Here is a 17,216-nt window from a genome sequence, read left to right on the forward strand (position 1 = left end):
AATAATGATAAGTAAAATGCGTGGAGCACCTTTTAACACACTACCCAGATATTCGAAAGACGGGTAATTCCCAAATGATATTTGCTTACATTGATAGACATCTTTAAAAAGAGCAGCTAAACCCCCACCTCTTCTACCTTCTCTGCAGACACTCAAATAAGTAAAGTTAGGAGGGGATGTTTCATTAAGGACTGTTGCAAAATCGCACTTATAAAAACTGCGATTAATCACGATTAACTGAAAAATGATGCCATTAATTGCGATAAAACATTTATTGACTGACAGCTCTAATTTAAATGCTTTATTAGTGATTTGATTTGAGAGTGAATAATGACTTAAAATTAACTCTGTTCAACACTAAGTGACAGAATCGGACAGGAGACTTTTTAAATTTTATAATAAAAATGAATAATAAAAAATGTATAAGGATAAATCTGTTTGCCAATTTACATTTAAATAAATGTATCCTGTTTAAAGGATGATTCGATATTTTTTACGCATTTAGTGAATTCGCCCCAAGAGACTTCTCCCATCGACTGGATCAGCACATTGCTCACTAGTCGGCACATGTAAAAAAAAAAAAAAAGGTACCTAGGTTTTTTTGCAGTGAAGATGAGCTCTGTCGGTGAAGGGGAGAATCAGAGCGGGACAAATGCAAGGCAGGAGACCTGGCCTGCTCACAACGGGAGAAAATCCAACAGTTGATGGGGGGCAACACTTTCTGCCTCCAATCCCTCCCTACTGCCAGGCCTCTGCTGCAGGTGGTATACTCTCAGGGCTTGATTAACTACTTCTATTACCAAACTTAATTACTAAATCGTCAAGAGTGGCCTGTGCTGGCGCGAGCTGAACAGCAGACCAACCCCCCGCAGCAAGAGAGACAAACAAATAAACAGCAGCGTGGCTCCGACAGCCGGCTTCTGACTGCTATTAGGCTCCACAGAGCTCAGGCTAATTAATAGCCTGTGATGCTATCGATGGGGGAAATAAAGACAATTGACAATTGCTGCTCTCTCGATCCCAGGCAGATTACACAGGGCTGAGCCCAGCAGGGGAAATCGGCAGGAGGTGTTTGTGTGTGAGTGTGTGGTTTTACATAAAGGGATGTGGACGTTTTTTTAAAAAGCTTTCTGTGTGCATAAGTGTTAAATCTTAGTGTGTGTATATGTGTTCTGCAGGCAGATTCTCTTACTGATTAATGTCCCTAAAAATATATATTTGGATACTGTTAAGACATCTGTTAAGACATTTAATAATGATGACAAAATAAAGCATTTAAAATGTGTGTGAGTTTTTGTCTGCATTTTGAGGGACCAAATGTGCACTCAAGGATAGCAACACTGCTAAAAAAAAATGTGCTAAAATTTTTTTGCTTAAACTAGCCAAAGCTCCTGTCTCCAGGACTGGCCAAGCTGGTGCTTACATAGGGGGCCAGCTTACCTCTAAAACTGCTCACCCTCATGCCATCATGTATGACTTTCTTTCTTCTATAGAACACAAACTATGATTTTTAGAAGATGATCTCTGCTCTGTTGGTCCATACAATGCAAGTGAATGGTGACCAGAAGTTTGAAACTCCAAAAAGCACACAGAGGCATCATAAAAGTAATCTAAATGACTCCAGTGGTTTAATCTATATCTTTTGAAGAAATACCCCTTTTCACAATAAATCATGATATCAGCAGTATCCTTGGTGATCATGATTTGAACTCGATTGAACTCTATTGCTTGTATGTGTCAAGCAATAGGAAGTGTAACTGTGCTTGAAATCATGTTCATGCCTAGAGACTGCAATGGCAAGATATGCAGTGAAAAAGGAGAGATATGTTGGTCTGTTCTCACCCAAAACCAATTAGATCGCTTCAGAAGACATGGATTAAACCACTGGAGTTTTATGGATTACTTTTATGCTGCCTTCACATTTTTTTTTGGAGATTAAAACTTTTGGTCATAATTAATTTAGTCATTTAGCAGACGCTTTTAGCAGATGCTTTTATCTATTCACTTGCATGTATGGACCTACAGAGCTTAGATATTCTTCTAAAATTCTTGTGTTCTGCAGAAGTGGTGAGTAAATGATGAGAGAAATTCATTTTTGGGTGAACAATCCATTTAAAGCTTGTGTAAGGTGTTTTTATTTTATTGGGGAAATTTCCTAAAAACAAAAAGATAACAGCTTAATTACCATATGAAATAATTTATAAATACAAATGGTTTATATGAGGTTTAGGTTTAAGGGTAGGTTTAGGGTTAGGCAACAGAAAATATTATTAGTTTGGTATAAAAACAATAGCTGTTAATGGAAAATCCTCACCATGATCAAAAAACACACGTTTGTGAGCGGGTTTTTAAAAAGTCTTCCTGTTTGCATCAGTGGTGTATACATGTATATTTGTGTGTAAACGTACTTTGGGGACAAATGTGCCCCTAAAAGTTAGCTAAAGCTGACAGAACTGTTTGGGGATATTTGGGGATGTCCTCGTTTCATCTATTTTTTGTTCTAGGGTAGGGTTAAGGCTTGCTAAGGGCTGAGAGCTAGTATTATAACTAAAAATAGAAGTCAATGATATGTCCTCGTTTAGACTAAGTAAACATGCACTTGTGAGAGCGCTTGTCAGAATGTTGTAGTATAACATGGTGTGAGTGGTTTTTAAAAAAGCTTCCCGTGTGCATCAGTGGTGTGTACACATATATTTGTGTGGGTGTGTGGCTGCAAAACACTGCATCACTGCTCTCAAGGCATACAGGCTGGCAGTATGCCCAAACAAACCAGCCTACTTTCTCATGCTTCCTGAAGGGCATTTCCACTCGGTTTGCCCCTGGGACACAACAGCTATACTATCTGGCTTATGGAGCACAGCAGAGTCAATGAGATCACTGCCACATCATCTCTGAACCTCAAAACAGAAAAATATCTGGCCTCATCTAGCTACAGTGACCTTGGTAGAAGTGCAAACACCAAGAGTCCATTTATTAAAATGTGCCCTTTAATAATTTCCATCCCATGCAGTAGGACATTCTTTTAAAATAATTATTATTGAATTTTGAAATTAACTTTTATTTACATTTTAGTTTTTATTTGCCCTATTCTGTGTTTTCCGGTTTCAGTTTTAGTCTTAGTATTGTAGGTCTGCTAAAGTTAATATGTTTAATGCCATTCAATTTATTAGTGTGGTTTAGTGTTATCACTATCTGGTGGCATTTTCAAGTTTAATGATCATTCTAATTTTACCTTAGTAATATTTGGAATCAAAACTAAAACAATAAGCAACAAGAGGCCATGGCAAAATCACTGTAACACACAGACTCAAGTGGCAACATATAATATGGCAATATGATAAAAGACTCCAATGTTCAACAAACCTTTACATTTATTGCTAGTGAATAATAAACTACCATATAAAATACATCTAGATTTAATTAATGATACTAACGCTGCAACTTCATTTAATCAAGCCCATATATTCTAAATTAAGAGAAGCCATCATTATCAGTACAGGCCAGTGGAGGACACCATCTGCTCATGGCAGCACAGTCCTGAATTGATATTGCTCATTACCCTGCTTCATAAAAAATAAATGCACGGCGTCCTGAATTAAAGAACATTCTCTAGAAAATATTTAACTTTACAGTCTTTTCATCGCCTTAGGGTTAGGGGTTTCCCCAGTATAAAGATTGAAATGCACTAAAATAGTACCATTTCAAGTAACATTAATATAATGCCAGTCGGAGGCCGCTAAACTGAACGGTATGCGCTAAACTGAACGGTATGCGATGCAGTGTTGTTCAATCTGGTCTCTTTATGGAGATTACTGGATGAGTTTAAGGGAGAGCAGTGGGGGAGAACATGCCAGATCTGCCCTACGATTGCGATGGGAAAGCCATAGGGAATAGCGGGCCTGCTGAGACTGAGGAATCCTGCAAGGTTGAAGTGACTATCTTCTGGTTGCACATTTTCTGGTTTACAGTGAATGCATACTGACTGGGCTGGTGTACTGGGATTAAACAACTTTAGACAGCAATAAGTTAATTGCTTAAAGGGATAATGTCAAAAATGACAATTCTGTCATCATTTACTCAACATCATGACATTTCAAACCGGTATTGTCACTTTTTTTCAATAACGTTCTATAATATGAAAGAAAATTTGATCAAGCGTTGTCAAGCTCCGAAAAGACTAAAAAGCACACTAAAAGTAATCCATAAGACTCATATAGCCACTCAAACATTTTCATGCAAAGTTTGACTTTGCACAAGATTTGCAAGATTTGAAAGATATTTTTAGAGATTAACTTTTTATAAATTAATAATTTTCAGTGAATAACTTTCAGTCTTTTCCTCACATAAACCTATTGAATGGCTTCAGAAGACTTGGAATGTAGTACATTCATACAGTCATAGAGACCACTTTTAGGGCCCTTATTTACATTTACATTTATGCATTTGGCAGACGCTTTTATCCAAAGCGATTTACAGTGCACTTATTACAGGGACAATTCCCCCGAAGCAACCTGGAGTTAAGTGCCTTGCTCAAGGACACAATGGTGGTGGCTGTGGGGATTGAACCAGCAACCTTCTGATTATCAGTTATGTGCTTTAGCCCACTACGCCACCACCAATTTTTAAGATGATTACATACAAATTACATTAATGATCAATCAAAACCAAGACTAATCTGAAAGTAATAAAATTATATTACCTTAAATGTAATATAAAAGATTACATTACAGATTAAACAGGTAGCTGTAATAACCTGCTGGGTATTATTGCCTGCTACACCTCCACAAGTGCCTTCAGCCAAGCTGCAAGATTCGGGAGCCACCAGTCTTCAATGTTTTGCCCCAGAAATCCTGGAAAATCTCCTGGACATAACCATACAGGCCTGTAGGCCAACTGGCATGAGATGCTTACTCAGTGCCCATCTGGCTCTGGCACCGTATCTCTTGGTAACTCAGTGCCACCGGTTCCGTATGGCATACTACCTCATCACAAGCCCTCACCACAAACCTTACCCAGGTTCCCTATTCCTCAGTTTCCTACTTCTGAATCACTTTTTGTACTTCCTACTTAACCATAGCCAGAAACTCCCTTTTCAGCTTCCTCTGCCAATTCCTTTAAAGACATTTTTAAAGCTGCTCCTACGATGCCAATGTCTCTAAATATGTGCTGCACTGATGTTCCCATAAATCCTCGGCACCCAACCTCCACAGGGTAGGTGGCAGTCCTCCATCCATTTTCCCTGCACTCTGCAGCAGATCAGCATATTTTAGCTTCTTCCTCTAATAGGTTGTATCTAGATCCTCTTCCCATGGAACAGTAAGCTCAATATTTACAATTTTCCTACCTGAAGTTGACCACAACACTACATCCAGCCTCAAGGAGGTAATGGCAACCTCGGTAGGGAATTTTAGCTGCTGGCCAAGGTTGACCATCATTGACCAATCACTTCCAGGTGCCCAGCTTGATCTGGCTTCCCTCCATGATGTGCCTTGTGTTGTAACTCCCTTTTTTAACTAAAGCAACACCCTGCCTCTGGGGAACATTGTTGCCTTTGTTTGCCTTTACTCTATGCACCTCTAGGATCTCTGCAAGCTTCCGCAGGACCTGATCACATCGCCACCTGTACTGTCTTTGTGCCAGGGAAGTCAATCAATATGTGCTGCAAGTTTGTTCTTGGGGCCTCACAAAGGGAGCAACTCTCCTCTTTGCCATACCAAAGAGACAAATTCCCAGGGCTTGTTAGGGTATCATAGGTGGATCTTATTATAAAACTTAGCCTGGCCTAAGGTACCCTCCACAGGTCAGCACTCTATCAGATTTACCATCCCATATGGTCCAGCACCCTTGCTGCTGCTGGCTGACTGCCCTAACCTTATACCCTTCCTCTACCATCCTACATACTTCCGTAACTACCATTGCTTTCCTCTGTTTTCGGGAGGCTGCTGACATTGTTTGGGATCCATTCCCCATTCAAGGCCTGTTCTTCCTGACTGTGTTCTTCCAAAAATCTCTTGACGCTTCAGTCTTGAAACCACCTGGTTTATGACCTCCTCTGCCTTCCAAGTTCTGCCTGTTCAGACTTGGACTTGTCCTGCCCTCACTGCCTTGTCTGTCAATTCCCATAGCTCCAAAACAAGCCTGGTCTTTTCCTGCTATTAGCCCAGAGTGAGTGATTTTAGAGGCAGTTGTAAAGCATTTCTTCCAAACAATGCTACATCAGAGAGACAACGTGGCAGGCCTAGCCACTTGATATAACTGTTGGGCTTTGTGTCCATCCTTGCCACTGCCACTGCAGATATCTCACATATTAGTATGCCACCTTTAGTGGCATCACCAAGCAATGCTAAAGTGTAAATTGGTAACAACAAACCCTGAATTTGCCTGGGAGATGACAATTGTCTATCTTATCCAGGCCCTCTTTCAGTTGCATCAGGACCATCTCTGCCATGTGTTTTTCTGAAAGATCTGCTTTGTATTTTCTCCCTAAACTTCGAATAGGCTGCTCTGCCACAATAGGGATTCTTTCCCCCTCCACCTCAAATTAAATCCTATCATCCCTCACCTCCTTTCTAATAGAAAGACTACTTGATTTTGTTGGCATAATCTTCATTCTGGCCCATGCCAATAGCTCTTACAGCCTTTTCAAGAGCCGGTTAGTACATGCAGCAGTCTGGAGGATGTTTGTGGCATCATCCATTTAACTGCGCAGAGCTGGCAATCTCACCCCAGATTGTGCACAGATTCCTCTGAATATTTGTCTTGCACCAATTAGGATGATCTTGAACACAGCTGTGAACAGGATGGGAGAGACTGAACATCCCATCGCTATTACTTTTTCCAGTTGGTGCCATTGTGTGATTTATGTATGCCACCTTCATGGTGCTGTCTGAACAATTAGACGTGCTTGTCCTGGATCAGTGGGAGAGACCTCCGCAGGGCAATAAGTACAGCCAACAACTCTAGGCAGTTGACATGCCAATGTAGGCGCAGTCCTGTCCAGGAGCCAGCGGCAGCATGCCCGTTGCACATGGCTCCCAAACCCAGTTTGGAGGCGTCTGTGTTGACCACGACGTGTCTGAGGAGGAGGTCCTATGTAGGCGTCCTCTAGACTCATCAGAACTGACCCGCCGGGAGTCTACAGTTGAAGGCGTGGAGGCAAGGGGACCATGTCAATGGTGCCGTTACTGTAGGTGTTTGGCACCAGACTGCCATGAGAACGGCATGTGGGGGCACCGGTTAGGTTTCCGAAGGAGTGAGGAAATCTCTCTCTTTTTCCTGGCAATGTGGGTACCGCGGTCCGGGCGGGGAGTGGCAAGAGATTTCCCTCCCGGCCCTCCACCGGGGGATGGAGTGGTCCAGATACCAACTCCGTAGCGGCCATGTTTGGAAGCCACAGGGGGACACCCTCGGTGAGCAGACAGAGCACGGCTCATGCTGGAACGGCGGCGAGGCATGATGTGGGAGATGGTCTCCATCTGCTTCCTCACTGCAGAAGACTGCTGGGCAAAGTCTTCAATGGTGTCGCCTAATAAGCCGAATTGGGAGACAGGGGCATTGAGAAAGCAGGCATTGTCGGGTCCCGCATCTCGACCATGTGAGATTAGACATAGAGGACCCTATTTTAGTAATAAGTCAATGGGCATGGCCAAGAAATTTTGGTATTTTTATTCATGTGCTAAGTTTAGGCGCAAGTGGGTTTGGTGAAATCGACTGCAGAACACACAAAAGGCTGGACCAAGTCCTATTTAGTTCTGAGGTTCTCTGGTTATTCAACATCTGCGTCCTATTATACAGTCCATTTCCTCAACCACCAATGATTAAAACAAAGACAGCACATTAATAAGAAGCTAGTAGTGTACATGGTATGTATGGAATGAATTAGTAGAATTGAAAATTAAATTATTTTGTGCATTAACTGCATCCTTGATGAATGTCAGTAAATAAACAGCAGGAAAAAAGCTGAAAAAACATTGGCGACAAATACTAAAAAACATATATAGCCAAGTAGCTTTGGTACGCCATATAATCCAAGGAGAGAGAAGGGTCGCACACAATGTGCAAAAAAAAAATAAATCTGCAGTATTAAGACTACCTTAATTTATTAAGAGACCACAACGTGCAAAAAGTGCTCATAAACAAACAAAATGTTTTCGATTTACATTGTCATCAGTGTCCAAATAACAGCAGCGCACCTGATTCCATTTTTAGAACATGCTGAAGAATTAACCATAATTCTTATGTTACAAATACAAATACAAATGTTCAAACAATGTCATAGACACATTGTATCTTTATATGGTATACCAGCATTCACACAAATTTCACGCATACATGTCAGGAGATATAATCAAGAAAGGACACCAGTTCAATGCTAAAAACAGGCTTTTATCAAAAACATTGTATCAAAGTACCAGTACATATATGCAAAAAATTTGTAACCCATGGAAGAATTATTGTATTCAAATAAATCAGTAAATTTTCTATAATTCATACATACTTCTTCAATAAACCTTTTGCAATAAACATTCCATCAAGGGAAAAATCTACATGATGTAAATAAATATGCTAGTTACAGTATGTATGTAATATATGAATATTGTGTACGAGGCTTCTCTCTCCTTGATGACTCAGGCATATTTCTGTCCTTTAATATGCACGGAAAATGTGATTATCATTAGTTAAATTAAGTAAATATTATGAATAATTTTCATCTACTGACACACAAATCATGGCTAGTATAAACAGTGATTGTATCGGTGTGCACTTCACTTCTACCGGTCGATTATGATTTTGAAAAATGTTATTAATTTATAGAAACAAAAAACTTTCTAAATTCAAATTACACTTCAAATGAAACTAAAATATTAGTGGTCAAAAAAAATATTTTAAATCCAAAGATTTTATTCTGTTCAACTTCTTCCACTGGCCCCTTTTGCTGTGACTTAAAAATCACTCTACAACAACAGGTGGTCAAAATTAAATCATAAATACAATTATAAATATACAATAATAATAATACATTTAAACATTGCAATGTTTTGTCCAACATTTAACGTCATAAACATAACAATAAAAATAATAATTGAAAAAAATAATACTTATATAAAAAATAAAACTCAAAGTTTTTTGTTTCAACAAACGGCTTCAACAGCGATTGTCAGGGACTTTATTTGATGTTCTGTACTTTCAGATTTTGGACTTTATTACCACCTGCTGGCGAAATCTCCAAACTGCAAATACAGGAACTGAATTTGGAATTTGCACCGTAAATAAGAGGTGGTATTGAAACGACCAAATTCTTAGGAAAATTGCAAATTGCACTTTGTGCCACTTCATTTACATATAAAACACCCACAGTTTGCACGCATACACCCACAGTGGCACAAACACTCCCACCCATGGCCATTTACAGTTTGTGCTGACAAGAAAATTGCACTTAGAATTAGTGCTCTCATGAAAATTGGATAAGACGTGCATGGCCGTGGCGCATTGTGTACTCACGAAAATAATGGCCACATTCTCTTCAATGGGCAGTACTGCAACGTAACGTGTTTTTTTTATTGTTCTGTGGACAAAACATTGAAAAAACATATTTCCAAGAAATTTCAGAAGACAAAACTCCAGACAACATGAGTTATGGAAATTCAGATGTGATCTAGATGCTTTTTACAGCTTTAAACCATGCGTGCCACTGCAGAGATGGTAAGTATATCCGTCAGAGCATCCTTATCGTTCCCATAAAAAAAATCAAAGATGGCGCTACCGTGAATACATACTGAATTGATTAGATTAATCCATATCTAATATCTTCTTCTACATACAGATTCTCTAGATGTTCCTTCTTCTGTTTATATCTTGCATTGTTAATATGTTGCAGTATAATTTTTATCTTTAGTCAACAGTATGCTTTAATACAATAATACAATTTTCGTCATGATGTGCCTTTTTCATCTCTACCTTCGCTATCGTTGACAAAATCAAAATATCCTTTTGTCAATTAACGTTTTTGTCAGTGATTTCGTTGATGAGATTAACACTGGCTATAAGTATATCACCTTCTATCCTTATGCAGAAAACTTTATCAAAAACATGTCAGAGAGTGACACAGTGTTGGCAGAGTGTAAATAATCAGCTAAGTGTCAAAATGTTATATAAGCTCTCATTAACCAGTACTGTCTCTCTTAAGAATTGGCACACAGATAGTACCAGAATGCTTCTATCACCACAATTAGTTTAATGATACCTGCATGTAAAGCAGTGAGGCCATGTTGTCAACCCAGCTGGGTTTGATACACATCTTTCAACTGAGCTGAAACTGATGTGAAACTGCAGTGCTTGTGGAGAGCTTCTCAGTTCAGATATGTGAGATGTTTCCAAGAGAAATTCAATTTAGACGTGCCAATAGTGTGTGATGGCCTGCCTCACATGCCCACCCCCTTCCCTCCTCTATAGCAGCCTCCAGAAGGGAAGCGTACTATATGTACACATGTGCGCCAATCTGTCCAATAGCCACAGTGTGGAACTGGCTCTGCCAACTGCTCCAGGACATGATGGATAAATCTAGACTTAAAGGGACACAAAAGGATATTTTAGGCAGAAGGTTCACCATTTACTTTCATTACATGGAAACAAAATCCATGAAAGTGAAAGATGACTGGTATAACATTATGCCTCATCTCACTTTGTCCCCTGAATGAAAAAAAGACCTAGGGGTTCGGAGCAGTATGAGGGTGAGTAAATGACAGAATTTTCATTTTTGGTGAACTATCCTTTTAATATTGCTCTTAGTATTAAACTATAGAATATTCTATCTCTCCTTTAGGCTACAAAGCTCCATCTTTTTTCTCTACTTGTCCAACATCTCTGGAAAGATTAATGGATTGCCAGTAGAGAGGGCGTTGATGAAGTCTCCCAAAATGCCATTAGCCCCAAGCAGCTGTCTACATATGATGTGGAATGGGAGAGCATGTGCAAATGTTGATGCGTGCATGTGTGCACATGTGTTTATTGTTTTTTGTATGATGCCTGGCAGCTTCACTCAGGGACTTGTTGCCAAGGCATCCATATACCTCTAATAGTTTCTAATCTGGAACAGAGCAATGAGGAAGCATTCAGCTTTCAATACCTCAGTCTATTCACCACTTATATCACACAGAAACACACTGGCAGGATGCAAATATAATAGCATCACATGGATGTTAGCATTCAAATTTAATTTACGCCCATTATGACAGCAGATTAAATTATGTTAGCATCTCAACTAGCATCTTCATAATACTACTAATAATAGAAGAATCACACATATCTCTACCATGGCACTACTCTTTCTGTCACAGCTTTCAAACTCAGATTATCTGTTAACAATATCTGTATGAATATTACATCTGTAATGATTTAGGAGATTCTGGCTATATTTAGAATTTCATAAAACTAGCATACCCTATTATTCTTACTATTTCTTGATTATGCAGTATTCATACTGCATGCATGCAAATTACTGAATGCATACTTGAACAACTGGACTTAATTTGCCAAAATACCGATATGTGCAATATTGAACTGAGCTACTGTATCCTACAATCAACTTGTCCTTCCAAATCCAGTGTGACGATAGAACCCAAAATTAAATTTATTGCTGATATTTAACATCTACTTTTTGACTCAGTTGCTAAATGTGGAATTGCACACTACTGTACCATACCACTCTCACTATTTCTGCCAAACAAATTCTATTTTATACAGTGGCAACAAGAAGTATGTGAACTCTTTTATGTATACATTTGTCTTAAAATATGGTTTGATCTTCATCTAAGTTTCAATAATGAACAACCACAATCTGTTTTAACTAATAACACACTAATTATTGCATTGTTCTTGTACATATGGAATACATCATTAAAACATTCACAGTGTAGGTTGGAAAAAGTATGTGAACTCCTAGGCTAAAGACGTCAAGAAAAGCTAGAGTCAGGAGTTAGCAAACCTGGCATCAAATTAATGAAAACATATTGGAGGTGTGGGTTAAAGATAATTTTAATTATAAAAAGCACTTTTGCAATTTACAAGAAGCAGCTGCTGTTTTACAATGTTATCTCAAAGAGGAATCTGTCCACCGTTAGACAAACTGTCTATAAATGGTGACAATTTAATACTGTGGCTACTCTCCCTAGAAGTGGCTGTCCAGCCAAGATGACTCAAAGGGCACACAGCCGACTGGTCAAATAGGTAAAAAAAATATATAAATAAAAAAAGAACCCTAAAATGACAGCTAAAGACTTGAAGGAATCATTGGAACTGGTTGACATCTCTGTTCATGGGTCTACTATATGGAAAACATTAAACAGGCATGGTGTCTATGGTAGGACACCATGAAGGAAGACGCTGCTTTCCAACAAATACATTGCTGCCAGCCTGAAATTTGCCAAAGACCACCTTGACACTCCACAACACTACTGGGAAAATGTTTTGTGTACAAATGAAACTAAGTTCGAACTGTTTGGGAGCACTACGTATGGCATAAATAGGACATTGCATACCAATATGAAAACATCATCCCAACGGTGAAGTACGGAGGGGGATCAACATGATCTGGGGCTTTGGAGCTTCGGGCCTGGACCACTTGCTATCATCGAGGGTAAAAAGTTTATCAAGATGTCCTACAGTATAATGTCAAGGTGGCCATGTACCAGCTGAAGTTGAAGAAGTTGGGTGATGCAGCAGGACTAATTTCAAACATTGAAAAAAATCCACCTTTAAGAGTGGCTCAGTCAGAGCCCAGACCTTAACCCAATAGAGATGATGTGGAATGACCTCAAGAAAGTAGTTCACACCAGACATTCTAATAATAAGGCTGAGCTGAAGCAGTTCTGTAAGGAAGAATGGTTCAAAATGCTTCCTAAATATTGTGCATGTCTAATCTGCAGCTACAGGAAATGCTTGGTTGAGATGATTGCAAGAGGAGGATAGACAAGTTATTAAATCGAAAGGTTCACTTACTCTCTCAACAGTACTGTGAATGTTTAATGGGATGAGTTCAATAAAGACCTGAAAGATTATAATTGTTTGTTTGTTGTTAGCTTAAGCACATTGCGATTTTCTATACTTGTGACTTTGATGAAAATTAGATTACATTGTATGACCAGTTAATGCCGAAAACCAGCTTATCACAAAGCATTCACATACTTTTTCTTGCCACTGTAAATGCTGAAAATGTACCGTGCAACTACAAGCACTCAAATAAGCTTGCTAATTTATTTGGTTATGCAATGCAAATATTAAACTGTGTTGCCTTAAAAGTCATGTGCTATAGTAAGTGTTTAGTTGTCATAAGATAGCATTGTGTGAGGAACAGAGAGAAAAATACATTCTTATAAACTGATAATCTGCAATTTAGCTTGTGATTTGTGTGCAAGTATATAAAAATAATTGTTGTTATGGTGCCTCTAGTGTTTATTTCACCAGTAAACTGCCGCAAGTCAGTGTAAATGTAGGTAAAGTAACATAATTCTAAGAGACCAGGTTGCAGCCATTCCGAACATAGCTGCTGTGTTTTTTAAATGAAAATACCTTCTGCATAGATATGTGGGTGACCATATATACTTAAGGGAAACAGACATAGTAAGCTCAGTGGTAGTACTCAATTTGCAGCAAAAATTCACAATTATGGACAAAAGGGGAGTTGCATTAAAACAGAGAGGTGACATTTGTCTGAACTTTGTTATCCAGCTGGACTGCACAGCAACACTGAAAGCGACAGCCAGGGGAGCAACAGATACATCAAATAGAGACAGAGGATATTACTCTCTCAACAGTGAAAACAGTGATGTGATTGTGAACTAATGTGGTTGCACCAGCTGCCAGTCCAATCTCTGTAATGTCTGGTATAGTGAATAAAATGGTCATCTACTGTCCATCTGTCCATCAATAAATGATAGAGTTACCCATACAGGAGAAGTCTGTGGAAGTGTGAGAGGAAGTAGACAGTATTTTAAAGGTTAAAAGAGCAATAGCTGTCTGTCTGTCTGTCTGTCTGTCTGTGTGTGTGTGTGTGTGTGTGTGTGTGTGAAACAAGGTGACGGTCACAAAGGGTCTCGAAATGCAATGTTACTCAAAAACATATCTGCTGTTTGACAGAGGTACCGCTCTGATCACTCTCTCTTCTTCTCTTGTCACATAAAGAGAAGCAGGTGTAACGAGAGCCAGCTGGCAGATAGCTGTGCAGTGTCGGTTTGAGTCCCGTTCGGAGCGGGGCGACCAGGACCGGTTACACAGGCAACACTGGCAACAGTCAGATGTGTCAACTCTGTTTATCTTAAATGGTTGTTTTAAGTAAGAAATGTATTTTACAATGTTTTACTTCATGAAAAATTTAATATATCAGCATTCTAATGCCAAGAATGCGACAATATTTTTTTGTTAAAATTTGCTTGGGCTGATCGATTACTTTTTTTACTCAAATTAATTACATTATAAGCTGATTAAAGGGATAGTTCACCAAAAAGGTAATTCTCTCATCATTTACTCACCTTCATGCCATCCCAGTGTATGAGTTTTTCTTTTTTTTCTATGAATCTCCATTTTCACTTTCACATTCTTCTTCTTCTTTTGTTTTTGGTGATTCATATTCTTTGGGAATATCACCACCTACTGGGCAGGGTGGATAATTTATATTAAAACAGGACTGAAAAATGTTCCCTCACATAATGTTTTTAGATTGACACTGACATGCCTATGTTCTACACTACTTTAATGGCTCTACAAAAATGTAAAGCAGGAAGTTCAGCACTTGCACAAAGCACTGAAATTCTAATTTTGCAATATATATGAGTTTTGAATTGCAATGCCCTAAGCAATATGATTAACAATATTATTATTTTGCGATACAAAGGACCTTGCTACGAGTTGACATATGAGTTGAAAGTGTCATAAATTCAGCAAAATGATGTGGTTGCTTTGGTAATTGTGTTTTTCTACTCACACTTGCTTTTGGTTTGGTTTTGGTTTAAGGTAGGGAAGTAGGTTTGGATGATTTATAACTCAATAGAGCATTACCCTAAAAAACCTAATCTGTTTTCGAATTTTTTTTACATGCTTTTAGCACCACTCAGTGGACATTTTACCACAGAACTGCGTGCAATCCATCATACTCAGACACATACCATCATTGTGCAAAAACGTTGCCACAGTCATGTTTTTTTCCACGGAAGCAAGTCAGATGGGTTTACAGTTTGTCTCAATCGTTTTGGCTCAAATTTCAAAACAATAAGGTCAAATCTCTGAACAACTAGTTTCTTGTTCACACCAGATTTGAATTTCTTATTCATGTAAGTAAATTGCATGTGTTTTGGCACGTGTGCAAAAGAGTATGTACAATTGTCTACAATTTGCACAATAACTAAATGCACATGGCTTGCTGATCAAAACTGATGAGTTGATTCTCAGTGAAACTGTCATACTCTTCACAACTTCTAAACATTCTTTCACTGTGTGAGCCATCACATGCCAAATGATCCATTCAGTTATCAAAATCTGTCAGACATACAGGAATTATCCATAAATATCTATAACATGGAAAGTTTGTGATGTCTGCTCAATCTCTGGCCAGACCAACAAGAGCGACATGATGTCCAGATGGGAAGAAGATGGGAACTTGTAGTGTTACATACTGTTTTTTTTTAAAGAAGTACCGCAGGCTTTTTTTTTTTGCATGGATGTAATTTTGTGGCAATTGTCTGGTCACTATATGTGGCTTTACATGTAAGAAATGTGTAAAAATGGACATGCAAATGTGAATTTTCTGTTTACATGTAACACACTGCAACAAAAATAAATGTACTGTATAATTACAAATGTGCATATACTTTTTCTGTGTACTACAGTATTGAACATTATTTACTTCATCCAGTAAACTTTTACCTGCTGTTGAATTCTGTATCTAAAAAGCTCAGTATGATACACAATAGCATTCAGCTAGACAAAACTGACATTCTTGTATAGTACAGTAAGCAGTCAGTGTCAACAAAAATGTAGAACAATATGAAATTTGTACATAACAAAAATTTCCAGGGTTGACTGTCATGGTGAAAAACATCTAAATTACGGCTCACAGATGACAAAAATATTTTTCATTTTGGTGGCATTGGCCAATTATCTGACACAATAACTAGGTTTTGAAGCATGAATTTAATGTTTTGGGTGAATTACTACATTTTGCAGACATGCAATAGAGTTGTGATGTCCCATTAAACAGTTGTAACAATTGCATTTACAGTTTATAGAATGTTATGACTGTTTCAAAAAATAAGCCAAAGAGATTGAGAAAAACATGAGGGTGTGTAAATAATGATATAATTTTCACTTCTGGGTGAACTATCTCTTTAAAGCTCCCATCTAAATTTCACACTCACTTTCCAAAACTTGCTTTGCTTTCCACTTCCTATCCACAACAGATGGCATACTTGGTAGCGCAGCTAGCACCACCACCACATGTTACAATAACAATGCCATCTATATTCAAATCCCCCAATAAAACCACAGGACCACGAAAGTGCTAATTAACAATGATTTCATCACAATTGGTCCGGCTGTCCCTGTTGGGCACTCAGCAATCTGCACATCCAGAGTTTCATTCCTACCACAGACATTCCTGATTAAGCATTTTAATTGATAGGGGCAAACAATATGTTTATCCACAGTTTGTCTGCTGTGGATTTCTGCTATGCGCTCTGCCTTTACATCATATCTGAGTGTGACGGATGCCGGAATTGTTTTCCTGACAGGACAGAGAAGCATAAACACAGATAAGAGTGTGTTTTACCTCTAGCTGATGAGCAGTTGTGGCAGTTGTGGCCTTACTTTACCTGCCTTAGGCCATCCCTGCTGTTCTGCATGATCCGGAGAGCATAGTTCGAGCGCTGGCCTTTGCTATTGAACTCGATGTGGCCCGTCAGACCTTCCAACTCCACCTATCAGGAAAGAGCCGCACAAAGCAATGTTAATGCCTGGGGGTAACATGTGATCAGAGCAAAATGAGCCTGCTGTTTTCAACATGGGCATTCCGTGCTTTATTGATTTATAGGGCTGTGTGGACAGCACAGCTCCTCACTGGAAGCATTTGAACAATGCAGAGAGCAGCAGAGGAAGTGGGCAATGGATTTCTGTATGTCATGCATTGGATGATGCAGTAATGACAAACTGATGGTTGTTAATCTTTAATG

General features: G+C 38.8%; 1 protein-coding gene across 1 annotated transcript in view; it reads right to left on the reverse strand.

The window, feature by feature from the left end:
• Positions 1-17,216, reverse strand: part of LOC127629735 (glutamate receptor ionotropic, kainate 4-like) — a 385,054-nt gene that overhangs the window by 66,235 nt on the left and 301,603 nt on the right. The window contains exon 10 of the mRNA XM_052106949.1: positions 16,860-16,964. Coding sequence (XP_051962909.1) covers positions 16,860-16,964 — 105 coding nt within the window. The remainder of the gene's footprint in view (positions 1-16,859; positions 16,965-17,216) is intronic.

Source organism: Xyrauchen texanus, chromosome 36, assembly GCF_025860055.1.
Source record: "Xyrauchen texanus isolate HMW12.3.18 chromosome 36, RBS_HiC_50CHRs, whole genome shotgun sequence".
NCBI lineage: Eukaryota > Metazoa > Chordata > Actinopteri > Cypriniformes > Catostomidae > Xyrauchen > Xyrauchen texanus.